This window comes from Sebastes umbrosus, chromosome 11, assembly GCF_015220745.1.
Source record: "Sebastes umbrosus isolate fSebUmb1 chromosome 11, fSebUmb1.pri, whole genome shotgun sequence".
Classification (NCBI taxonomy): domain Eukaryota; kingdom Metazoa; phylum Chordata; class Actinopteri; order Perciformes; family Sebastidae; genus Sebastes; species Sebastes umbrosus.
Window position 1 is genome coordinate 14,423,849 of NC_051279.1, and position 25,178 is coordinate 14,449,026.

The window sequence follows — 25,178 nt, forward strand, 5'->3', positions numbered from 1 at the left end:
GGTTTACACAGATTGGTGATGTAATGGGTAGCATATGAAGGCCACACACAAACACACAGACGCACACACAAACACTGATGCTCATGCACGTTATACAGACACCGCACTTATACCACCGCATACCCATAATTACACACGTATACTGTACGCACACCCATTCACACAAACCCTGGATTCCCCCTTTTCCAACGGGCATGCGCCAGTGTGTGCTCGCTCTGTCGCACACAAAAACAAAAGTCCAAACAAAGATACATAACCCTTTTTCATTTTTGACATCTATGCACGTGCGCACACACACTCTCCCGCAGACGCACACACTTAAAGGGCACCCACGCCGGTGTCATAGAGTGTGAGTGATCAGCGCTGGCGGACGGCCTAACAGAAGACTGTGTGCTTCAGAACCACCCAGGAGACCCCCATCATGAGAGGCAGCCCGGAGAGGGAATGAGGGAGAGTGACTAACTTCACTTTTTCTTTTCTTCTCTCCCCAGCTGTGTCTTCAAACGACCCTTTGATGTGGGAAATTAAAAAGAGCGAGTGTGTCAATATCTCCCTACGTCCAACCTCACTCATCTATTTCCTTTCCGCCTTCTCCTGCTTTTCTTCTCTACTGTTGACCCGAGAAAACAGACTATGACCCCCTTTTTTCACCACAACAACTCCCACCCACCCACTCGCTGCCACCAGGCCCTCATCATTTGGCGTGTGTTTGTTTGTCTGTGTAGGCCCACCACCGGACTGGCAACTCGGTGTGTATATGTGTATGAGTGTGCGACTGTGCGCATACAAGGCCCACCACTAATTATTTTCTAACCACACCATGAGTGTATGTCTGTGAATGAGGGTCTCCTAATCTCACACCCAGACTCAAAACTCTTTCTTCCTTTTCCCTGGTCTCCCTCTCACTCTCTCTTTGTGTATGTGTGTGTGTGTGTGTGTGTGTGTGTGCGTGTCTGTAGTCAGGTTTCTGTCCAAATGTGGCGAAAATTTGAACCAAATTTTCAGAAAATCAGCCAAAAAATGTGAATCTGTGCGCATTACTGCTGTTGTGCGAATGTTAGGAGTGGGGTCATTGAGATAAGCAGTACCTAGTGCTGATTCTCCAGCCAGGTGCAACACCATCTCATCCCAACTCATCACATACTGACGCTTTGTCACGCCCCTTGGCATCACTTTAGCTTTAAGCTGGGGACACACCAACCCGACATGAGAGAACTAACAGCGAAGAAAGCCACCTGTTGCGTCGCCTCACGTCACCTTTGTTTTGGCCGTCAAGTTGCACCCGAACACACCGCAAAGACTACAGCCGACGGCCAGTTAGCACGGACGTTCTGCGCCTGCATGAGATGAAATAACTCTCCACACCAGCAGGTGGCGGTAGTCTGTATTCGTCATTCAAAAAGGGAAACCAGAAGACCAAGGACGGTTTATATACAAGCTTTTGTTATGATACGTACATGAAACAAAGTGGCATTTGCCAACAATGTTCACACCACTCTCAGTCACCACTCAGCTTCATTCCAGATGGCCACGTCGTTGTGAAAATATCTGTGTATTTGAATGATCAGATGAGATGAAGATGAAAAATGAGAAGAGCCTTCTGTGTTTTTCTTCTTGACTTTACTCATTGACTTGCTTTCCTCACGTTCGTTTCTCTTCTTGTGCACTGATTAGTTTAAGCTGAACCGCCAATCAGAGTGATTTCTCTCACCGACGGGCTCCACCGCCGATTCAACATGCTGACTCTCCGATGGCCGACCGTCAGCTTGGTGTAGGTTTAGGAAAGGACAGGTTTAGGTTAGGAAAGGTATAGTTAGGTCTAAGGAAAAACAACATGGTTGGGCTTAAAACTACTACGTTTGCAAAGTGAAAATGAAACTGAACGTTGTGAACACGGGACACAAACTAACAGCTGATTGTGATGTGATAGTGAAACTTAATGAACAGGACATGAACAGCGGTTGCCTGAATGAAAGTCTTATGTCCGTCCACCTCCACTCCCATCCCACCGCGTGTGTCTTTTTGCTCTTTAAACTACGTCACCACAGCACTTTCTCTGAGCGTTTAATATTGCTGCAGATGTGTTTACATTGTAGTTAATGGAAAGCCCTGTGCATCTCAGGGGTGCCTTGTGCGGCGGTATCGAACGCCAATGGCCGTGACAAAGTAGGTATTTGACACCCTGATTATACTACTGCAGAAGAAGAGGGTGCAACGAGAAGACGCAATTAAAGGAGCGCCAGTTGAACTTTAAGCGGTGGGAAGAAAAATTTAGAAATATGATGTAAATATGGGTATGCAGTACGCAGTGGTTAGCACTGCCACTCCACAGCAAGAAGGTCACAGGTTCAAACTCGGCTTGGGGCCCTTCTGTGGGGAGTTTGCATGTTCTCCCAGAGTCGGCGTGGGTTTTCTCCGGGTTCTCCGGTTTCCTCCATGCAGGTTAATTGTTGACTCTAAATTGCCCATAGGTGTGAATGTGAGCGTGAGTGGTTGTCTGTCTCTATGTGTCAGCCCTGTGATAGTCTGGCGACCTGTCCAGGGTTTACTCCGCCTTCACCCAATGTCAGCTGGGATCGACTCCAGCCGCCCCCCTGCGGCCCTGATGATGGAAATATGGCATTTTTGTTTGTTTCTTGCCACATTTTCGTCGTTTCCACTCAGTTTTTCACAGGTGGATGTAAATGCACCCGTTGACTCCCTTCTGATATACAGTATATGTACAGTATGATGCATCAACTGTCCCCCTGTGATGCCTGGAAAACTCACTCTTGCCCTTTGCAACAGTAGGCCACGCTTTACTGCACCTGACTGAGTGTTTCCAGGCTGCTCCACTCTACATGTGTGTGTGTGTGTGTGTGTGTGAGAGAAATCATGTTGCTGTGTGTACAGTACTCTGTTATGTTTCTGCATGTTTCTGAGCTACACGAGTCTCTTTGGTGTGTTTTGGTTTATTAGAGCTGCGTGTTTTTCTATGACAGCGCGTGTCGTGTGTGTGCATCCATGTGCATGTTGTGTGTGTGTGTGTGTGTGTGTGTGTGTTGACCCCACCGACCACCTCCCACCCCTCAAGCGTGTGTGTCCGTGTTAATGTCCTGTGGTGTGTGTATATATATATATATATATATATATATATGTGTGTGTCCGCTCACTGTTTCTATGCAACACTTTCAGAGGCCCCTTCTGGTCTGGACAACACCTCTCTCCTGCTCCTATCCGTCTCTCACTCCTCACTCTTTCCTTCACCCTGGAGAGGGAGAGAAGGAGTGAAAAAAAGAGAGAAGGAGGTGGGTGGGGGGGCAGTGGAAATAACAGGCTGCTGTCTCAGGAGGGGCTCTGAAAAAAAAAAAAAAAAAAAAAGACGGAGCAAGGGGTGAGAAAAGGAGGGAGAGAAAAGGTGTTTGCTGCGCGTATTAGCTATGATACAGGGAATGTGGCATGTGTAGCCTAATAGAGGCTCTGCCATAAATTAAATAACACTTTCTGTGACATTTCACCCTTTAATATACAGCACGAATAAGAAAAAGAAAGGCTGTAAAAAAAGAGATACATGGTTGCATAAGATATGCTGATACATGAAAACAATGGGCTTTTTAAAAAGTCTGCACAGTGATAGATAGAGAGAGAGAGAGAGAAGAGATTTGGAGATGGAGAGATAAAAAAAGAGGTATAGATGGGAGTGATTGGAGCAGGTAGATGTGACACAGAGGAAGTGCTGGAGATAGGGGACAGGACAGGACAGAGGAGAAAGTGATAGAGGAAAAGAAAAAAACAGAAAAAAAACAACGGAACATTTTTTTTTTTTTTTTAAGTTTCGCAAAGAGAGACAGGCAGCAGGGAGGGGAGGAGGAAAGAGAGAGAGAGAGAGAGGAGAGAGAGTGTGTCTGTGTGTGTGTGTGAGTGTGTGTGTGTGTGTGTGTTTTTATGAATGAAGTGAGTCACTGCCGATGTGTCATAGGCCCGACGTCTTTATAAAGGAAGTTTTAAACAAGCCTAAACACTTCACTGCGCGCAAAAAATTGGACTTACCACAACTCGCATCCCTCTCTGCACTCCTGGTGCCTCTCTCTCTCTCAATACTGTCCAAGTGTCTCTCTCTCTCTCTCTCTCTCACTCTCATAAAGACTGCTCATCTCAAACTTTACCAAAAGACTGAAAGTTTGATTTACTTTTCCCTCTTCTCTCAACTCTCTCTCTCTCTCTCTCTCTGTCTGAGTGCTTCAGTCATCACTCTGCTCCTCTCTCTCTCTCATTCATCCTCAACTTTCCTCCTCTCTCCTCTCTGACTCTCAAGAAGAAGAAGAAGAAGAAGACGAAGAAGAAGAAGAAGAGGAAGAAAACAGGAGCACGTGACAATTTCCGGAGTTCCAATTTATTTATTAATTTTCTATTTATTTATTTGTTTGTTTTTTTGCTGGTTTTTACCTGTACCCTTGGATCCGAACCAAATATGAAATGTAAGTGTTTGTATGAGTGTGTTTTAATTCATAATTGCTTTAGTTGTTAATTGCCATTTTTTTTAAATTGTATTTCTATATTTTCTAAATGTGTGACTGTTAACAGCTGTTTTTATAGTTCATGTAAAATTATTTATGAATATAGATTCAATTCTAACTGACTTTCTTATGACATTTCAGTCTTGGACAACTTTATTCTAAGAGTTATCCTAGGACAGGGAGTTTAAAGATGCTCCTGCAGTGTTATTCTTATGACATTTCAGTCTTGGACAACTTTATTCTAAGAGTTATCCTAGGACAGGGAGTTTAAAGATGCTCCTGCAGTGTTATTCTTATGACATTTCAGTCTTGGACAACTTTATTCTAAGAGTTATCCTAGGACAGGGAGTTTAAAGATGCTCCTGCAGTGTTATTTTGGCTGCGATTCTTGTGGTTTCACCTGTAATTATCAAGCATTCATCATTTCAACACCACTGTGGTTCCCTTTTAATACTTAGTCTACCTTGTATTTGAACTTGAAAGGAAAAAAGAATGAATGAGCTTACTGTTAAAGAGAGTTGCCCTGGCTGGGTCTATATAATTTTATACCACCAACCAACTCACCTAACCTATCCAGTTGCAGGTGTGACAATCAGCAGCATTCATTGCAAGTTGCTTATGGTATAAGAAGAAGGAGTGATGGTGCTATTCAGTGTCAAAGCTTTAATGATTTAATGATTTGCAATGCATCCTGTGAAAACACGACTCTCTGACACTGAAGCTGAGGATTCCTCTGCCAAGTCTGGAGCTTATTGTTTATATTATGGTGCAATATCTTCCCCCTGGAGCTGACAGCCGTGGCCTGAGGTCATTATCATTATGGCGAGATGACAGCGCCTCTCCACTAATTGCTTCCGTTTCTCTCTCTGCTCCTCACAGTGCTGCTCGACTCCTCCTCGTCGCTCCTCTTCTCGCTGCTATTGGCTCATCTGCCGGTGTTCACGTCTGCCTCTCCGGTACCGCAGAGGAGACCCACTGACATGGATAAACTGTCCAATCAGACCAAAAACCTAATGAAGCTCACCCAGGAACTGCTGGTAAGTGATGATGTCGTCATGGTGATTTGCCAATCACTGCTATTGATTGGAGGAGAGTGATGATGACTGTGCTAATTGAATTGTTGGTGTGAGGAAGAGGATGCATCTTAATTGATTTTCCCCCTAATTGAATGAATGAATGAAAGACTTTATTTCGAACATAAAATAAATAACAGATACAAAATAATAACAAACAAAACAAGAGTAATAGTGTCCGAAAGGAATATAGGTAGTAGTAAAGCTTATATTTCCCCATACCCCTTTCTCACTTCTCCTCTAATAACTCATATATCATATAGAATGATAATATAATATAATATATAAACTATCCCAGATTTATTTACATCCCAAATTAAATATATGAACAGCATCCCAAGTTTATTTACAACCCACGAGTTAAAAAGTAGATATAAACCAACCCTTATCACAACTCTTCCTCAAACATATACCTCCCAAAAAAATCTTTTTTCTATAGCTTTTTAAAGTGATTTCTATTTGTGCTCCGCTTCAATCCATCACCCATTGGATTTTGGTGTTAATGTTACCTTCCACTTTAGGTATGGCACTGTTGTGGAAAGTTTACTAGGTTTGTTTAGGGACTTCCGTTTGACTTAAGCTGCTTTCATTGGTGACACACTGGCTGCATGTGTTACACCAGATCAGGGCAGCAGAAAGCCTCAGGGGAGATTTGACTGAGTGATCTCACTTTTAATCCATACTGGTCTGACTCAGCAACCTCCTGGTCTGCCATGCTCACCTGACTGGAAGATTGGTTGCCAGGCCAGTGAAGGTGCAATGACATAAATATCAAGTTTTATGGAATTAATTTGGAGAATAAACACACATTTACTGTACAGTGATGCAGGATACGTGATGTCAAAGGGGGTAGAGAAACATAAAGTTCAAGGAGTCAGTTCTCCCATTAAGACTAATTCAAAACTACACATCAACACCTGCCTCCATCTAAGCTGAGCATACCGTCTGTGACATGACAGCAAAGTATATATCACTGGCCTGTTTACATAGAAACATGTTTATGTTCTGCGGCTAGACGGTGGAAGTGAGGATGGAGTTGGAGGAGTTTTTTTTTCTCTTATGAAATGTGCACCGTACCGACAACGCTGGCTTCGAATCTTATTTTGTTGACAGTCAAGTAGGTAGGAAAATCAGATTCGAGAACACGGCCAAGAGTTGGCTCCAGCTGGTGATCGTGTATCAACGCTGTGTTTTAACAGGTGAAAAGACAGCGGGATCATATCTGTGGATCTTTGGTTACACATGACTGGTCTAGATTCTATTTTTGCATTATGCAAATCTTTTAAAGTCTTCTGTTCAGGGGATAAAATCAAAAATAGCCACATACTCTCTCTAGTCTTGGCCGGTAGATAGTGTTCAGGAAGTGTGCGTGTGTGTGTGTGGTTTTGTTGCTTTAAAACAATGTTACAGGCCATTGTGTAGCAGTAACCTGGGGTCCAGATGTGAACACACCAGCATCATCAAAGGGTGATGGGGACAGTATTAGACAGTGTTCAGCAACATGGAAGATTTATTTTTAATTTTTTTTCCCTTATTGTGTGGAATTCCACTAAAGAGAGGAGAAAGTCAGGAAAGATAAATAGAACGGGAATCCATGGAAAGTCCCTGCAAAAAAGCAATGAAACTGATGCTTTAAAGAGTGTACACACATAAGTCTATATAAGTTTTCCGACGCAACTTTGTGTGTGTGTGTGTGTGTGTGTGTGTGTTTGCATGCATACAGTATGGCTGCAAATGTGTATATGCATGCATTTGTGTGCATGCATTTTTGTGGCCGTGTGTGTGCGTGTGCATTGAGGGTTCTGTAAATAGTCATGGTTGTGTAGGTGCGGTGTTTAGTGTTTTGCCTTCGGTCGCCACAGCAAAGTGACTTGATAAAAATCAAGAAAGATTTATCACACTTCAGTATTTGCATTCAGGAAGAAAAAGGTTGGGTGCTAAGTTCTGTCAGGGTGAGGTCATGATCTGTGATGGAGAGAGCAAGAAAAGGAGGATAAGAGGGAGAATTAAAGGCTGAGAAAGATGGAGCGAAAACCACAAGAGATGAAGAGATCAGAGAGCCGACTAGATGACAAGCCAGCGGTATATGTGTGTGCAAGCATGCACATGTGCACGAGATGTTGCATGTGCTTTGTGCACCTGGTATGAGACAGAGAGAGGGAGTGAGGAGAGGGTAGGGAAGGAAGCGAGGGATGGAAGGGGACAAAAGCAACAGAGACAAAACATTGGACCACAAACATAAGTGAGCTCTTACGAAAGGCTGATGGAGAGACATGCGAGACAATGCAGCACATTCATCCCGAAAAACATCAACACAAACAACTGGAGGCAAACAGTGGGGCACGGAAAACACTTCACAACAGGTTAAGGAAGCATTAAGCACACATGCACAACCTGTTTACACTAAACATTTCTCAGCACTCATCATCCTAATGTTGTTATGTTCCTCTACTGATTGGCAGTGACGCATGCCACATCAGTCATCTCCATTTATCCCCATTCATTACTGAACATGTTTCATACTACCGATGAGCACAGCTGCCTTTGTAAAGGTAGAACTCTATAAACCTGCAGTCAGGTTGTTTACCCCCCTCTGGTGGCCACGAAGAGCACTACACCTGCTGCCTGGACATAGTTTACAACTCAACTCTTAGCTGGGCAGCGGTACTGCGTCATTCCCTCTTTTTATAGTTGTGACCCTGGAGTTTCCCCACAGCCCTGTGTTGTCTGTCCCACTTGGAGCTTTCTTAGTCACTGCATATGTTGTTATCCTCGCTCCCTGTAGAAAACATCCTGTGGGTTAAGGTCATTTGCTCTTATTGTTGACATTTGGGGAGGCTGAATGTGGGTGAACTCACACTGACCCGATCGACCACACTCCCTTCAGTGAGAGCTACTGTCTCTAAGCGCAGAAAACAAGTCATCCAATCGAGGTGCTAGACTAATACTTTCCTCATGTTGCCGTGACTTGTCTCAGGACGAGTTAAATTGCACTGATGTAAATTGCTAACGGGGCTGCTCTGTGTCTTGTTTTCTCTTTCAGAGGGAGCATGCGTTTGACTCAGATGTGGAGCCCCACAGGTTCAGGTCTCTGCCAGAAATGAGCAACAGATCAGCCAATGACCTCAACAATCTTGAGGTAATGCTGTGATAATGTATTTGTGTGTGTGTGTGTGCTCGTGAAGGGAGAGGGGCTTGTCTGTTTCTATCCACACGGTTACATCTTGCCACACCCAAGTCTCTAAAAGTATGTGTGTGTTGTTTCCAGCTGAAGCCCACACTCTCTCAGCTGCACGCTGACCTGAAGCTGTACGAGCACCACTTTGAGTGGCTGAACAAGGTCTCAAAGAAGCACCACCACCCTGCGCTGCCCAAGCTGGTGGAGATGATCAGAGAAATGAAATCTCTCATCACTCTGCTGCACCGTCAGGTAAAGAGCCAAGCTTCCACCTTTTTGATTCTCAGTTTATCTCACTTACTCTGTGATAAATGAATTGTTGTTCTAATCTGTCTTCTCTCCTACAGATGCTGAGAGTCGAAGCACCGAGGCTGACTCAGGCGACCCCCTCCCTGCCCCCTCAGCTCCCCTATCAGTTTGATGTCCTACAGTCCAGCCATGAGCTCCTTCAACACTTCAAGCTCTTCTGCGATTGGGCGTACAGAGCATTCATCACCCTCAAGCCCAAAGTGTCTGCAGTACAATGACGGTCCAAGCTCATTCGTTCTTTTCCTCTCAACTACTCGGCTGCGTAGCCAGTGAGGATACATGGAGCCCCGCCTCAAGCCAAAGGGGAATTAGGACCATGTCAGTGTGCACTGTAGTCAATAGCATCCCTTAAACTGGCCCAAATGTCAACCAATGACACGTGTGTTGAAGAATGTGTTTCCACCGGAGCCAATAAGGATGAGCTATACTGCAGCCAGTTACAACCATCACGATAAAGCAAACTGCCAGTTTAACTACGACTATCATGTCACCATTTCCCCCAAACTCTCCCTAAAGGCCTTGTTCATGACCATGTTATTTATGTATTTATTTATTTATTGACTGTTAGTAATTTATTTAATTTTATTTATTTGAAGTTGTAATGTGTCACTCTCATCTTTATTTCTGTATTTAACGTGAATTTATTTTGCCCACGTCTCTGTAATCTTTCTTTTTGTCTTGTGTCTCACTGATCCTCATGAAAAAAAACACAGTAGCACTTCCTGGCTTTTTTGTTTAAACTAACTTAATCTACTTTGTGTATTTCTTTAGCCAATAATTCTTCCAGTAGATGTAGCATACATATGGGACAGCCAAGGTGTTCACTATCGCTCACTTACAGTGCCCTTAAAGAAGAAGATGTTAATGTTATCTTCTAACCATGTTAAACGTGCCACGTCTTAATTGAAATTCTATTTATCTGAAAATGTCAAAAATGGTAGCCAAAGAGAAGAGAATGCTTTCTTTTGTACCACAGTCTCTATTGTTGTTGCCTGTTTCTCGCGTTCTGCATGAGGAGGCATATTTAACGTTGTGGTAAAGTTGTATGAATGTGCCCTGTTGCTGAGCACTGATGGACCTGATTAGATTCTTTGCACAAACTTGTTAGGATTAGCCTCTTGGATGAGTGAGATGGCTGATTTTAAACCTGTGCTTTGGGGTAGAAAAGTTTGTTTTGTTAGTTAAACACCCAAAGCCTTAAAATACTATGTATTGTGACACTATGTTCTGTACATGTGTACATAAGTGTACAAGAATGTAAATTGTTGTATACAGTGCTTTTGTGTATTATGTTGTATTTTTACAATATAATGTAGATGACTTTACCAACTTTATCACTATCATTTTTGTTTATTTCTATTCTAGTATTTGTTTCAGTATTGACTATTTATTTAAGTAACTTGGTGGAACTATTTATTTTGTGCTGCAGCGGAGCAAGTCTCCTATCTTTTTTGTACTTTTATACAGTTTTTAATTCTTATTTACTATTATTATACCATTTAAATTATTGTTGTAACATCAAGATGCCTCTTCCACACACTGATTGGCCTCAATGTGAAATATGTGCCTTGGTGAAATAAATACTAAAGAATGTGCACAATGGATTTGAGTATGTCTTGGTCCGCCTACAATAGATAGATAGATAAATAGATAGATAGATAGATAGATAGACAGCTTTATTGATCCAATTGCAACAGAATTGCGTTGCTAGGCGACAGCTTGGGTCCATGTGTACTTCCTGTCAGCTGATGACATTCACATACACTGCAACCAGGAATAAACTGGGACACATTTAGAATGTTTACATAAAAAATTGTGTAAAGGGTCTAAATACTGTATATTTGTGACATCACGAATGGGCAGAAATCCTGACAGCTTGTTTCAAATGAAGAGTTTCTGAATACGGGCTGTGTGTATTTCCCTGTGGATTGAGTGTTTCGATACTTTCACAGTATTTATATAGGACTTAAGCCTGCTTTATAATAACAAAAACATGAAAATATCACTTTTTTATAATATGGGACCTTTAAAAGATCTCAGTTTTCTCAAGAAGAAGAGTCTCGACTGGGCCTTCTTGAATACAACATCAGTGTTATTTTTCCAGTTTAATTTACTGTCCAGGTGGACACCTATAGGTATTTATAGGAACAATGTGAACAATGTGAACTGTGACAGATGGGGAGTCACACACACAAGATACTACATTACCCAGAAGTCTGTGCGCCATAGTCAGAAAATAACGGGTTCATATTGAATTGAATAAAGCTTTATAAATTATTTTTTTAACATATTAAAGTGTAGACACATTACTGATAAGTGTTTTCCGTAAAATTTGAAAGATAAAAATATTTTTTTAGCGAATTTTAAAAACGTCAATCTGTCTGTTGAAGCTCTCAGCCAATGGGAGGAGAGCTTCTATCGTAGCGAACAGCCAATCAGCGTCGCCGTTCTTAGAAGGCGGCATCGGGTGGAGAACTGCTGTTAGTCTGCGCTGTGTTTATTGTTAAGGTTGTGTGGATTAGCACTGCGGTACCCAGGTACCCTTTTAATAACATCAACAATACAGCTTTAAGATGAGTTAAAGCTGCTCGGTGAGTACTGCTTCCAACTGTAATCACGTGCATCCTTATCGAGCAGTTTAATGGAGGATATTGTCGTATTGACGGAGGCTAGATTAGCTTTAAATGAAGGCCAGGAGCTCTTTATGTTGATACTGTGAAACTGATATAGTTATTGTGTTGTGTGTCTGCTTCCACAGCTGGTTGGGTTACAGTAGGATACACTTATACAGTAGCTTCATGTGTAACCTAGCTGTGGCCTGTGTGTATTGCTAGTAGGCACCGCACTGCGGGGACAGACAGAAACAGACTGACTGCCAGAGGAGAGACAGCAGGGAGGGAGGAGAGGAGAGGAGGGGAGGACAGCTTCATAGACAGGAGGGAGGGAGGGTGGGATTTAAAGGGGACATCCTCACCAGGAGTTACCAAGTTATAATAATGTTTTTAATGTTTATTTGTTTTGCACAATTTAAGACTATACAACATAACACAAACATAAATAAATGAATAATATACAGTGCAGGAAGAGGCAAAAAACCCACTGGGCTTATCTGAAGCCTGCACCTAGAGACAAGATTAAAGGGACTGTTTGTAAGAATCAGAAATGCTTGTTAACAGCGACACCTGTGGCCGTTAAGTCAACGAAAATCAGCGTCGGGCTCGCGCTTGCTCGCTCTAAATAGACATGAACGAGCATCGCTCAAAACAGTGAGACGACACACGTCAGCTAAAACCACAATATCACTCTATATTTCACCTGCTTGGCAGTAATGTTAGCTGACCAGACGAAGGTCTCTCCATGAATCAATGCTGATCCTAGTGTTGGCTTTTCCTGTTTCAGCAAAAGCGGGTCGGTGCCGGGGCTGAAGCAGGAAGAGAAACGTTACCGTCTCCCGACTGCGCCCGCAGGGAGACACCGGCACCCGGTCGGAGACGATAACGTTTCTCTCTGCGGAGCCCCGTCACTTCACAAGACACGGAAAACCTCTGTTGGTCTGGAGGAGCTGCAGCAGTTATTTCTGCATAAACGTCCACTGTACATTCACTAGATATTCTCAGAGCTAAACTAACTCTCCTGCAGTGTGTAGTGAGCGCGCATGCTCGTCGAGAGTGAAGGTAAGCAGGCAGAGGAGCAGTGACTCCGGCCACACGCGAGCGCGCATATGCGAGCACGCATGGGATCCCGACCCGGTACATTTTTATTCCCCTAAATCTTATCGAAAATTGACCTCTACTAGTGAGGCATTTAGGAGGATGAAGATCTAGAGATTGATGGGTTGAGTAAGAATGGACTTGGGAATTTATTTTAAAATAGGTCTTGAACTGCTCAGGAATATTCTAATACTGTATTTATTTCACTTTATGTCAGACCTGTCCTGAGCTGTCTACTTGGGATGACAGCTGGTGTCTCCAGTGGCTGAAAACATGAATGAAGGAAAGGTGAAAGAAAAAAAACATGATACTGCACCAAAACTGATCCCCGCCTGCTGCCAAAGGAACACCCTCATCTGCTAACCAGCTTGCCCTAGGTGATGGCTAACTCAGTGGCCTTAGTGGTCCAAGCAGAACTGTTACCACCTCAGTCCACCGCCTCCCTGTCTCCTTTCCCGTCCCTTCTCGGTTCGGGAGAGGATGGCGATGGCGAGGACAGAGGGGAGCTAGTGGGGGGAGACAAGGGGGTAGTAGAGGGTGGGGAAGAGGTGGTTCTGGACATGGTGACGTCATCTGTGTCGGGTCCACCCCAGCAGCCCGAGCAGTCTGACCATCCCTTCCAGTGTATGGACTGCGGGAAGAGCTTCAGGTGGTCGTCCAGGCTGACCCACCACCAGCGGAGCCACAACAATGAGAGACCATACCGCTGCAACCTCTGCCCCAAGGCCTTCAAGGGTTCCTCTGCACTGCTCTACCACCAACGGTACCCATGATTAAATGCTCTTTACCACTCTTATAATTAGGGCTGTAAATCACAAGTTTCATCACGATACGATTTATCTATTCTTTGGACAACGATATGATATTTGCTGATACTACAAAGTCACGATACGATTTTGATTCAATTCAATTAAGGGGCCTGCGATCTTACAAAATATTAGCCCATATCATATACCCATTTTAACACAATCCTCTACATTTATATAAACTCACAAAGAGCAACTAAAATAAGATTTGGCAATTTTATTACCGGGCTCTGTAGGAAAGAGGTGCGCTTGGATGGAAATAGTGACACAGACGTGCCATGGAAATTTCAAAATAAAGGCGTATCTTTAAAGATGATTTCGATGTTTTCACTTTGCATCGATGATAATGGATCGTTGATCATTAAATTGATAAATTGATCCAGATCGATGTATCGTTACAACCCTACTAATAATTGTAACACTATAACAATAGAGGCCTAAAGCTGTTAATATTACTTTATTATTTGAAATGAATAGGAGATGGAGGCAGAAGTGTCCAAATTCAGGTTAACAAGAAACTCAAAGTAGTGAGGACTATGTAAAATCTATAGTCCTTAATACATGATTCTGTATTGATTATGTGTGACACCTTTGATGATGTATATTTATAATGATTTGTGCTATCTTCCTGAATAGTTACTTTTCTTTTGCAGGTCTCACTCAGGGGAGAAGCCTTACAAATGTCAGGAGTGTGGCAAAGCCTTCAAACGCTCCTCTCTGCTCCAGGTGAGATGTCAAACAAAGTCATTTTATAAAAAGGATTTGTTTTCAGGGAAAAGGTTACAAATGAGCAAGAGATTTCACATCTCTAAGTCTGTCTATCTCCAGGTCCATCAGAGTGTCCACACTGGAGTGCGTACCTTCTTGTGCCCCTATTGCCCTCTGACCTTTAAATGGAGCTCTCATTACCAGTATCACCTGCGCCAGCATACTGGAGAGTGTCCATACCCCTGTGACACTTGCCCCAAGGCCTTCAAGAATTCAAGCAGTCTGCGGCGACACAAGAATGTCCACCTCGGTCTCAAGCCTTACACCTGCTCAGTGTGCAACAAATCTTTCACTCAGTCTACCAACCTGAGGCAGCACATGAGGATACACACAGGTGAGAGGCCCTACATCTGCGGCGAGTGTGGACGAAGCTTCACGCATTCATCCAACCTGGCCCTGCACAAGAATTCGCACTCCAACCTCAACGCAGCAGGGAAGGAGGGAAAGAGGGGAGAGGACGCAAGGACGGGACATGAGGTAGTGGAGGTGGTGGTAGGGGCAGAGGAAGTGACGTCATCCATGTTGACGGACATGGTGGGATTTGTGAGCCAGGAGGGAGCTGATGGAGTGGGGGTGGGGATGGAAGAAGTGTTCCTATCGACCACCTCGTCCGGGCAGAATTCGAGCCTTCTCACCCTCACCTCCTCAGGGGAGGGCATGTGTGCGTCCAGGGCCATCGGGACAGAGGTTCACCTGAGCACACACACCGGGGCCAGTGTGCTGCTGTACAGCTGTGGTAGCTGCAGCCACACCTTTGGCACACGGACAGATCTAGAGGAGCACCAGGTCGTGCACATGGCTCCGGAGGGACACGGGGCCGGTGGAGAGGGGGGGCCCGGAGCAGGGATGGAGGTTGGGGACGGGCTGGTGGGAGCTGGTCACCTGCTGGCTGATTTCGAGGAGGTGGTGGAGACTACGACAGTGGCTGAAAACGGACACACGACAGAGGTGCTCCTCGGACTGACGGAGGGAGCAGATGGCAGCAATACAGTAAGTGATTGAATGAAACATGTGAAAAGAGAAGAATAAAACCGTACAACAAAAATAAAGTGAATTAGACAAACAGGGAATCAGGTCATGGAGGGTTGTATGTAGCCTGGTTCCACACCAATGAATTGCCGCCCACATCTCAGATTTGTTCAGCAATTCAAATAGGTCTGACAGAAAAATGGCGAAAAGCGTGGATGAGATTCACTGCGATTTACAAATCAGCATATTTCTTTGATCAATGTTACAAACGTTAGGTCAACTGCTCCTAGTAACTGCTACTGCAGCTTCTGTTCTGTGTCAGCCGAAAATTATGTTAGCCACTCGCTAATGAGGAAACAGGACATCAGCTATCATAAACACGTCATAAACACATCAGGCTAAATAAATGAAGTGGAACAGAATGGCAATTCAGTCTGATTATATGACTAAGTTGTATGATGTACAGTGTATCTACTGTTTGTAATGTGGTGGGGAATATAATGACCGTTCACTAATTTGTCTACATAATCTAATTTTAATTGATCTAAAAAACCCATACCCACCCTTTTATGAAGTGCTTGAGTTTGATCTGAAGATACATTTTATTTATGTGTATAACTTCCTTCGGTTTGTCCTCAGAATGTGGGCGCCACCCAGGCCCAGTTTGACCTGCTACAGAGCTTCACCGAGGTGACTCAGAGCTCTGAGACCGTTCAGCCAGAGGCCAGAACCGCATGGGCAGGGCTGTCATGTGGCTACTGCAATAAGACCTTCAAGACCAGTGGAGGCCTCAATAGACATGTTTCACTGGTGAGAATGACTGATATAGTTGCTCTTCTGCAAATTGCAGCACTGCACTGCATATCGAGCACTGAGATTCATATATTGCATTTCGATGCATCTATCAAAGAATAATATTTGCCTCATGTGTTCCGTTTTTGTTTGTCCAGATGCACTCTCTTTCATCGCAGTCCCGCTCCCAGTTCAGCTGCTCCGCCTGCGACCGCTCCTTCCCCCTTCTCTCCTCACTCCTCACCCACCAACACTCCCACACGCCTGAGCAACGCCTCCTGGCTGAGGCAGAGGCCGAGATAGTGTGCCCTCCCTCCCTCTCCCTGTCTCTCCCCCTCCCCTCCTCTCCCAGCCAGGCTGACAAACAGCAGGAAGGCCAGAGGGAGATCCATGTCAACATCATCGCCGTTGGCGAGGAGCAAGAGGAACAGCCGGCCAAACCGACCAGAGCCCCTAAAAAGACGGGAGCCAGCAAGAGCACTCCTGCTGGAGGTAAAGACATTGTCATAGCAGAGCAGACACAAAACATGGAGACAATGGAGATTAGGGAATATGAGCCAAGCAATCTGTTCATGTGTTTTGGTATGATATGCTTTCCCCCTGCACTGATAATTCTCTGACTGTAAAGCTACCCATCATTCAATGTCAAATTGGTTGTTTAATACATTTATAGCAACCAGGGAACTTAACTTAACACTTAAGAGGTTGTTCTTTACTGTGATAATTACTGTAATGGTTGATAGACAGTCAACATTAATTCAGTTTTTACTGTATTATATGTAATTTTTAGTTTGAATTTTCACAAATGTGACACTCAGTTTCACACACTTTGATACAGAGAGGCCATACCGCTGTTCAGAGTGCGGAAAAGCCTTCAAAGGTTCGTCGGGACTAAAGTACCACATGAGAGATCACACTGGGGAAAGGCCCTACCGCTGCACCGAGTGTGGAAAGAGCTTCAAGAGGTCGTCTCTGCTTTCAATCCATCAGAGGGTAAGGCTTCTGTTGTGAGAAATCTATACACAAATTAAAGTTTCCACATGAGAGATCATCATATGGGAGCTAAATTTGATAATTTATGTCACCCAAGATTCCTCTAGTTTACAGGGACTGCAGCTGTTTAGTATGATTCACCCCCTTGCAGATGCATGTAATCTACAACAGACAAATGCAACAAGCAATAAAAAATCCTTTCAACACAATAACACACTCTGTGGTTAAAACCTTCTTGTGACTAAGTGCTATAGCACAACTCTTGAGTTGTGACAGTTGTAACTGTTGATTGCATCCTTCACACATTTTGATGTTTCCTGGTTGCCACTCCTGGGTTGCATTTAGGTCTTATTGGAAAAGACAATGAAATGGAAACAATGGATTTCATTGCATTCTTTAAAGGGTGGATGACCAAATGTTGTCGACTGAAGCAATAAATTCCTCAGTGCGTGCTATAATGACCGGGGAAGCTGAGATTTCGCAGCTGCAAAATCTGTTGTTCTTCCTGCATCCAGCGCCGTCATTTGACGTCACAGTGACGTAGTTTGATACGAGGAACAACTACAGGCTGTTTCAGCTTGGATTTCTTGTCTCCGCCTCTGGGTAGGTGGGGGGGGGCACGCATGCTCTAGATGCCGCTCAAAAACTGAACTTCCTAAACCTGGCTGACTCAAATATTCAGCAGTGTTTGTTTGAGTATACCCCTGAAGAAATGCAGCGGAGAGAGGCCGAGGCTGTGGCTGCATTATTATCTTATCTTTAGGGCTGGGCAATATATTGATTTATATCCATATCGTGATATGAGACTAGATATCGTCTTAGATTTTAGATATCGTAATATCGTGATAAAGTGTCTATAAGTGTAAGATAAGTTAAATTAATTCATATTTTTTCCACTTTCACGTTACCCAGGTACACACTGGTGTCCGGGCTTTCCAGTGCCCTCACTGCCCTCTCACTTTCAAATGGAGCTCTCACTACCAGTATCACCTACGGCAGCACACGGGCGAGAGGCCGTATGTGTGTAAGGAGTGCGGCAAGTCCTTCAAGAACACCAGCTGCCTGCGTAGACACAGTCAGATGCACTCTGGACTGCGGCCTCATACCTGCTCCATCTGCTCAAAGTCTTTCTCCCAGACGTCAAACCTCAAGCAGGTCAGCACACATTCGGCTATGAACTCATGTCGATTATTAGCTTTTTGAATAAATCTGTTTTTATGTTCTTTCTTCAATTGTCTTCCCTCTTCTTTCGTTTTTCTGAGCAGCATGAACGCACCCATTCTGGTGAGAGACCCTTTCAGTGCACACACTGCAATAAAAGCTTTACACACTCCTCCAACCTCCAGCTCCACCTTCGCACACACTCCTCAAGCAAGGACTTCAAATGCCCGTACTGCACTAAGGAGTTTGTCATGCACTCCTACTTGCAGAGGCACATCCGCACCCACGGCAGTGGCGTTCCCCTGCCGTGTCCTGGCGGTGGAGGTAAAGATGGAGTGGCTGTGAAAGCCAGTGTTGGTGGAGTAACGACCACCACGACCCTGCTCAACCCCATCACCTTGGAAACCTCAGGAAACCATGGCAGCCTGATCGTGTCCCAGCCAGCACTTAATATCCCCCCCAACACCTCCCAAAACTACTTTATGATTCAGACAGCCAGCGGCCTGCAGCTCATTCCTCTGTCATCCCCTCCACCAGCTCCTCCACCTCCACCACCACCGCCTCCGTCCCAGACCCAAAGCTTCTACCTTCTACAGTGCCCCTCTAACAACGGCAGCCAGTCCAGCTTGATTCTCGTTCCCACTTCGAACAACCCTTCAGCAGGTCCGGAGCCTCAGACCCTCCCTATGCTCCAGACAATCCAAGCACTCCAGCCCGTCCTAAACCAAACACAGACTCCGATATCCCACTTTCAAACCATATCACAGCAACAACAGCAGACCAGGTACATATTCACCAACAATAATAACAATGCAAACACTCCCGTTGCCACGCCAACACGCACTTTCTCGTCCAACTCCCTACTGACCAAGCCCATATTAGGGAAGAGCACGCGGATTGCTCGGGGAAGACGGGGACGCAAACCGAAAGCTGCTCTTCAGATGTCTGCAGCAGCTCCCGTCAGTCAGACAGCAGGTGGAGCTCCGTCAGTAACAAACTGTACTGGGATCAGTGTCTCGCAGACTGCTACTACTGCTAACACCACAGAGTCATTAACATCATCTGCATCCACAGTGTCAACATCTTGCACTTCTGTCCCAATTCTTTCATCTTCCACAGTGGACACCTCAGGACACCCATCAGCTGTTACCATGGTAACACCAGCCACCACAGTAGCCACAGCATCAGTTTCTACTCCCGTCACTGCTACTCTAGAAAGGAAACATCATACCACAGTGGGACAAATAAGGACGGGGGACACCATGACAGGGAAACAGTTTGTGTTATGTTTTGATAATGAAGGACGGGCAAAGGAGGGGATGAATATGGAGGAGGGCGGGCGATCATACGTGTTACAGTTTGACGGGGATGCATCAGGAGAGGCAGCAGATGGAGGAATGGGTGGGGAGGGAAAATCACTTGTGTTGCAGTTCAACGCAGATGGCGAAGGTGAAGGAGCAAAGGGGGGAGGTAAGGGAGGGATGATGTCACTTCTGCGTGAGTGGGGTGGAGAAAAGCAGGTGGAGAGACAGACAGGAGAGGAAGGCAGCCACGGAGAGTCTTACGTCCTCCATTTCCACACCGAGGCACAGGACAGCGGTCCATCCAATGCTACCTTCAGCCAAGGGCAAGAAACCAGCCTGCAGCTTTCCTGCACTCCTACCCCAAGTTTGGTGCCTCTTGATGGGCAGGAGGTGGTGTTTGAACTAGGGGGCGAGGCCAAGATGGAGCAGGAAACCGAAGAAGGTATGCAGATGATAGCCCTGATAGAAAGGGAAGGGGGGATGATGGGAGAAGAAGGGGCAGGTTGCAATGCTGCAAGTGGGAGGGCGGAGGAGGACGGAGGAGCCATGGAAGGCATATTCCAGCTGGGAAACGGAGAGGAAATTGTCATAATTGAGGTCAGCACCAGTAGCTTAAGAGACGGAAGAATGGAGAGAGGAGGGGATGGAGAGATCTCACAAAGCAGCGAGGTGAAATATGAGAGTGGGACGGCAGAGGCGAACGAAAAATCTGTAAAGGAACACAACTCAAATACAGAGGTACAGACATCAACTGAGGACACAATAAGAAATGGACCTATACCGAACTCTAAAGAGATGCAGTTCTCTAACTGAAAGTGTGCATGTTGGAGAAGAAGAAAGTGTGTGTGCGAGTGAATGCCTCACTATTCGTGGGCTCGGTGTGTTTAGCACTTTAGTTTGAGTTCTCCCGGAGCTGAGGGAGAACATGAAGTTAGACAAGTACTGTGTTGTAACCCCATGGTGCCACATACTAGAAATGTTATACATTCAAATAGGCTGTACATGGACCTCGGAATATTCCCTAAATATATTAGTTTGATGATGATACTGTCATTGGCAGTTTGTTTATTAAGTAAATATGTTTTTTTTGTGTGAATAAATGTTGTACATGGCCCTCTTTCTTCACAATGTTAATAGTAAATAGTAATTAATTATTAATAAATCTGTCAATACCTTTCATTTGGCTTTTTTTTTTGTTTTCTTGTAGTTTGAGTCCTTTTTAATTTTAAACATACAAAGGTCATTGCGTTTGCCGTTTACGTCGTGACGTCGCTATTCACGTAGCTTTTACGCAGTGCGCATTGTGCTTACGCAGATGGCGTAAATCAAGACATTGGAAACGTGAAACGGGAGTACTTTGTATTCAGAATCCCTCCTTTACGCAAGAAACGACCGGTCATTCAATCAAACGTGGATTTAACAACAAACTGAGGGACACATGCAGAGTGTTTTCCTCATTGTCTGTTTAATGTGAGCAGCGTGGAGGAGAAGGTAAGAGGAACCGGGGTTTAGAGCTGGAGCAGGGGGTCTGAATGCGTCAGCACTGCGTAATTACCATATAAGGATATGAACAAGGTCTTTCTGCTTACGACTGTAACGTTAGCTCTTGGTGATCACTGTTAAACGTGCAGATGAAAGCGTCCACAATGATGGTGACACATGCATGCTACAAATCCTCCATAATCCCCATCTGTCTTTGTTGTTTGGAGCCAGCGTGGGTGTGATGTTACATTGCAACTACTTTGCATTGCATAATATGAGCATTGGAGATGTTGACCCATTTCTACTACAGCATGTGTCACAGTATAGATAACACAATAAGGTCTACATCTGCATGATTTAGTATCTAACATAATGAAGTTGTATTTCACTGTCACCTGTTTTACCAAAAATAAATGTCAACCTTTTGTCCTTGTCCTCTTGTTTTTAAATGTGTTTTTTTGTAGGGTCCCTGTATGTGCACACTGTGTGGATGTGTGTAGAGCATAAGGTCTAAACATGGTCAGGCTGGAGCTGGATCAGGTGGTGATGAGGAGGATGAAGGAAGACGACATAGAGATGGTCAAAGCCCTCATCAAGGTTTGTAAAATATACATTTTTCAATGTTGTGGGAATTTATCGTCTCTCAGTGGAATCCATATCGTGATGAAATCACATATCGAGATATGGTTATACATAATTACCTCATATAAATTGATGATAACAAGCACACTACTTCAAATTTCTCAGAAAATCTGATCACAGTCAGTTAAATCAAACTATTTTCTTAATCTGATTACTCTGTATTTGTGTGCATGCATGTTAACAGTCAGTGTATAGCTGAACATATTTATTATTTTTTTCTCTATAATTTAGCTTGAAACCATTACGTTCATTTTGCTCTAAACTTCTTAATTAAATGAGAAAATACTCAGTATTTTTCATTTGTCAAGTATTTAATTCACACAGGAGTATAAAACAATAGGCTTTACCATGTGGTTATTTCATGTAGAATATTTATTTATTGAATTACCAGAAAACATCCTATATCGTGATATATATTGTTATCAAGATATGAAATGACCTATTTCATGATATATATTGTTATCGAGTTATGAAATGACTTATATCATGATATATATCGAGTTATGAAATGACCTTTATAATGATATATATTGTTATAGAGATATGAAATGGCCTATAACATGATATACTGTATATTGTTATAGAGATATGAAATGGCCTATAACATGATATATGTTGTTATCAAGTTATGAAATGTCCTTTATCATGATATACAGTATATTGTTATTGAGTTGTGAAATGACCTATATCATGATATATATTGTTATCAAGAAATTACCTATATCATGATATACAGTATTTGTTGTAGAAATATGAAATGGCCTATATCATATATATTGTTATAGAGATATGAAATTACCTATATCATGATATATATTGTTATTGAGTTATGAAATGACCTATATCGTGATAGAAGATTTTGGCCATATCGTCCAGCCCTATGGTGCTACTTCTTTTTTTAACTTGCATCTCTCCAGGAGGGCTGCGAGGGCACAGAAAACCGTCTCATCCTCCACGTCCTCACTCGTCCGCTCTGCCTCTTCATCCTGGCTGTTTTCTCCTCGATCCTGCGCTGCCTCGTCCATTCCTTCATCCTGGCCCTTGCTATTCCTGTCTTCCTGCTAATTATCTTTCTCAAGATCACCATGCCGCGGTCCTCGGGGGTTCTGGGCAGCAGCCGCCCCTACTGGGACTATGTGGGTAGCAGCTACAGAGGGACACAGGATGAGACGTTGCTGAATCCTTACTGTAGGATCAGTGGCAAGACATCAGCTTCTAAGAAGGTTAGTCTACTGGTTTGCTGGAAAGTGTTTTGGGGAGTTTCACTTAAAGGGGACCTATTATGCTTTTAGTATGCTCCTTTCATTTAATGTGTTATATAGTTTTTTGTGGATGCAAAACGTCTGCAAAGTTACAAAGTTCACGCCAAAGGGAGTTCTTCTTTCCCACAGAAACACTGCTCCTGAACTGTCTGAAACACCTTGCTTGAAGTCCCGCCTTTTCTTCCGTAATGTTGTGATGTCACCAAGTAACACATTTGCATAACCGCTAGTTTGGCATGCCCTCAAACAAAGCTAGTCAGAGCGGAGCTGGAGTCTGAAGAGTTTGGTTTGGTTGACCAATCACAACAGAGTGGGCCAGCTGTCCAATCAGAGCAGACTGGGCTTTTCAAGAGGGCAAAAAGAGGTGCTGCAGCACAGCCAGTATGAGAAAAGTAAAGCATTTTCTGAACATTGAAGCATGTGAACATGTTCTAGTATAAACCCAAAATACAAGCATTACCTGATAATAAGCATTATAGGTCCCCTTTAATTCTAGTGACCTAATTTTGCAGCCAAATAATCTTGTTTCTTTTACTCAGCCAAGGCGAAGAATCACACCCAAAGACAAGGACAAAGATGTGTCAACAGAGGATGTCACCCCAGAGAGGGAGCAGGAAGCGGGGCAAGTCTGGGTGGCAGACTGCGATGGTGACATCCTCGGCTGCATCTTCAGGGAAAGCGAGAAGCGAGCGCACATCAGGAGGATCTGCAGGCTGGTGACGGGCTGCTGGTACCGCAGGGAGGGTCTGGGCCGGCTGCTGGCCCAGAGTCTGGAGCAGAGAGAGAGGGAGGCTGGCGCACACAGGGTGTACGCACACGTCCCTTACCCGTCCAAGCTGGGGGAGGCATTCTTCAGGAAGGTGGGCTATCGGCTATCTGGGGAGGGGACTGATGAAGAGGAAGATGATGAGGAGACGAAGCTGGAGACTCCAGAGAGAGGCTTTCTGGGATACCCCCTCACTAAAGTGTTTTACAAAGACCTGTGAGCGACTGATGATGGACTCATGGAGAAAAACAAGTTGAACTGGGATGGCTAAAAGTGATGAAGCTATAATATAAGTGCAAACTATGGATCTCTGCTAAAGTTGAATGTGTTATTGCTGCAACATGTTTGTTTAAGTTGATAATTTATTGAATATCTGTGTTATTTATGCCAATATTTATTTACTGTATGTGTTGCTGTTTGGTTTGTTTTAAGTATATTTTTACCTTTTCATTACATGAAGTACCATTTTTCAATTCTCATGAAACAAATGGTTGCGTATAAATGGTATCATGAAGTCACAGTCATGCTCATCATTTATAATGAAATAAAATATTTATGAAAAATATGTTTCCTAATTATGTGTTTGTGTGGTTCTTTTCTCAAAAACGTTCACACAGTAAATGATGTGTGTGATTGCACGTCTTTGTTTGTGTGTGAAACAACGTACAGATGTGTGGGAGGATGTACAGAGACTGTATAGGAAGTATGTGTGGTTTATGTGAATGCAGAATGTATCTGCTTTTATCTTTCTGTGGTCCTCCGCTGCCGTTGCTCATCGTCATGTTCAGTATGGGGTACATGAGTCTGCAAAAAACTGCTCCAGATATCTTCTTTCATTTTGGTTTTCTTTGTTTTATTTTACTATGAGTATTCAAAATTCTGCATTATTTAATTTATTTGTGTTAAATATTATATTACTTAAGTGCTGAAACTTCGATCGACGGGAAATAAGAGTTTCAAACGTATTACTTTTATTTCTTTATGTAAATTGTCAAGTTAAAGTATGAAACATTTTCTGGTTACAAGCTTTTAAATGTAGGGATTTGTGTGTGTTTTTTAAAACCTCATTATAAACTTTGAGTTTTCAACTACTTGTTGCACAAAAAAGCAATTTTAGGGCTTTGCTTTGGTGAAGTAAATCAGTAAATATTAAATGACATTAAGTGTGAAATACAAATATAGATTAATTTATAATGAAAGTAAGTGTTAGTTGCAGCGCTAAAATATTGTATTTATTACAAAATCATACAAATTTAAATCTACTATAAATTAGTGTTTCAAAACAAATTGCAGATTTAAACAGCACATTAAATAAAGTATATGCATAAGTCCTCTGACTCAAGAGTGTGTGTGGTTTGCAGGTGACTGGCAGTTTATGTGACTAAGAGGGGAAGTGCACACAGCAGCCCCAGTCTGAGGCTAACCTGAATATGGTTAGCAGCCCTCACGCTCGCATCTACCTCCTGC

At 43.6% G+C, this 25,178-nt stretch overlaps 3 protein-coding genes and 1 long non-coding RNA gene across 6 annotated transcripts in view; 3 read left to right on the forward strand and 1 right to left on the reverse strand.

Moving 5' to 3' along the window:
- Nucleotides 1-1,651: 1,651 nt before the first annotated feature.
- The window catches only part of LOC119497421, a 29,021-nt gene continuing 5,494 nt past the window's right edge, over nucleotides 1,652-25,178 (reverse strand). Inside the window, exons 4-5 of one of the 2 annotated variants that reach the window (XR_005208913.1) lie at nucleotides 3,153-3,247; nucleotides 1,652-1,819 (exon numbers count right to left, since the gene is read on the reverse strand). This is a non-coding gene — a long non-coding RNA (uncharacterized LOC119497421). Of the gene's footprint in view, nucleotides 1,820-3,152; nucleotides 3,337-25,178 lie in introns of both variants that reach the window. The other variant, XR_005208914.1, reaches the window with a different exon arrangement.
- il11a (interleukin 11a) lies at nucleotides 3,848-10,658 on the forward strand. The gene is made up of 5 exons (XM_037785540.1): nucleotides 3,848-4,457; nucleotides 5,376-5,533; nucleotides 8,613-8,708; nucleotides 8,838-8,999; nucleotides 9,095-10,658. Exons 1-5 carry the CDS (start codon nucleotides 4,451-4,453, stop codon nucleotides 9,272-9,274), a joined length of 603 nt encoding a protein of 200 aa, XP_037641468.1. The 5' UTR covers nucleotides 3,848-4,450; the 3' UTR covers nucleotides 9,275-10,658.
- znf628 (zinc finger protein 628) lies at nucleotides 11,484-20,736 on the forward strand. Its single transcript, XM_037785472.1, has 9 exons — nucleotides 11,484-11,647; nucleotides 12,984-13,529; nucleotides 14,226-14,298; nucleotides 14,401-15,330; nucleotides 15,949-16,119; nucleotides 16,260-16,593; nucleotides 16,940-17,094; nucleotides 18,007-18,249; nucleotides 18,360-20,736. Exons 2-9 carry the CDS (start codon nucleotides 13,147-13,149, stop codon nucleotides 20,370-20,372), a joined length of 4,302 nt encoding a protein of 1,433 aa, XP_037641400.1. The 5' UTR covers nucleotides 11,484-11,647; nucleotides 12,984-13,146; the 3' UTR covers nucleotides 20,373-20,736.
- Nucleotides 20,860-24,286, forward strand: nat14 (N-acetyltransferase 14 (GCN5-related, putative)). Of its 2 annotated transcripts, none has more exons than XM_037785534.1 (4): nucleotides 20,860-21,050; nucleotides 21,506-21,638; nucleotides 22,601-22,906; nucleotides 23,485-24,286. In XM_037785534.1, the coding sequence occupies exons 2-4, from the start codon at nucleotides 21,558-21,560 to the stop codon at nucleotides 23,929-23,931; spliced, it is 834 nt and encodes a 277-aa protein (XP_037641462.1). In that variant the 5' UTR covers nucleotides 20,860-21,050; nucleotides 21,506-21,557; the 3' UTR covers nucleotides 23,932-24,286. The 2 variants fall into 2 exon arrangements, with proteins under 2 accessions (XP_037641462.1, XP_037641463.1); XM_037785535.1 differs by lacking the exon at nucleotides 20,860-21,050 and adding an exon at nucleotides 21,137-21,211.

Bases quoted from the DNA above. Each gene is read 5' to 3' on its own strand.
- il11a (XM_037785540.1), top strand. The intron at 8,709-8,837 runs GTAATGCTGTGA...TGTTGTTTCCAG, and splicing joins ATGACCTCAACAATCTTGAG to CTGAAGCCCACACTCTCTCA. The intron at 9,000-9,094 runs GTAAAGAGCCAA...TCTCTCCTACAG, and splicing joins TCACTCTGCTGCACCGTCAG to ATGCTGAGAGTCGAAGCACC.
- znf628 (XM_037785472.1), top strand. From the start codon at position 13,147: ATGGCTAACTCAGTGGCCTTAGTGGTCCAAGCAGAACTGTTACCACCT. The intron at 14,299-14,400 runs GTGAGATGTCAA...GTCTATCTCCAG, and splicing joins AACGCTCCTCTCTGCTCCAG to GTCCATCAGAGTGTCCACAC. The intron at 16,594-16,939 runs GTAAAGACATTG...ACTTTGATACAG, and splicing joins CAAGAGCACTCCTGCTGGAG to AGAGGCCATACCGCTGTTCA.
- nat14 (XM_037785534.1), top strand. From the start codon at position 21,558: ATGGTCAGGCTGGAGCTGGATCAGGTGGTGATGAGGAGGATGAAGGAA. The intron at 21,639-22,600 runs GTTTGTAAAATA...GCATCTCTCCAG, and splicing joins TGGTCAAAGCCCTCATCAAG to GAGGGCTGCGAGGGCACAGA. The intron at 22,907-23,484 runs GTTAGTCTACTG...TCTTTTACTCAG, and splicing joins AGACATCAGCTTCTAAGAAG to CCAAGGCGAAGAATCACACC.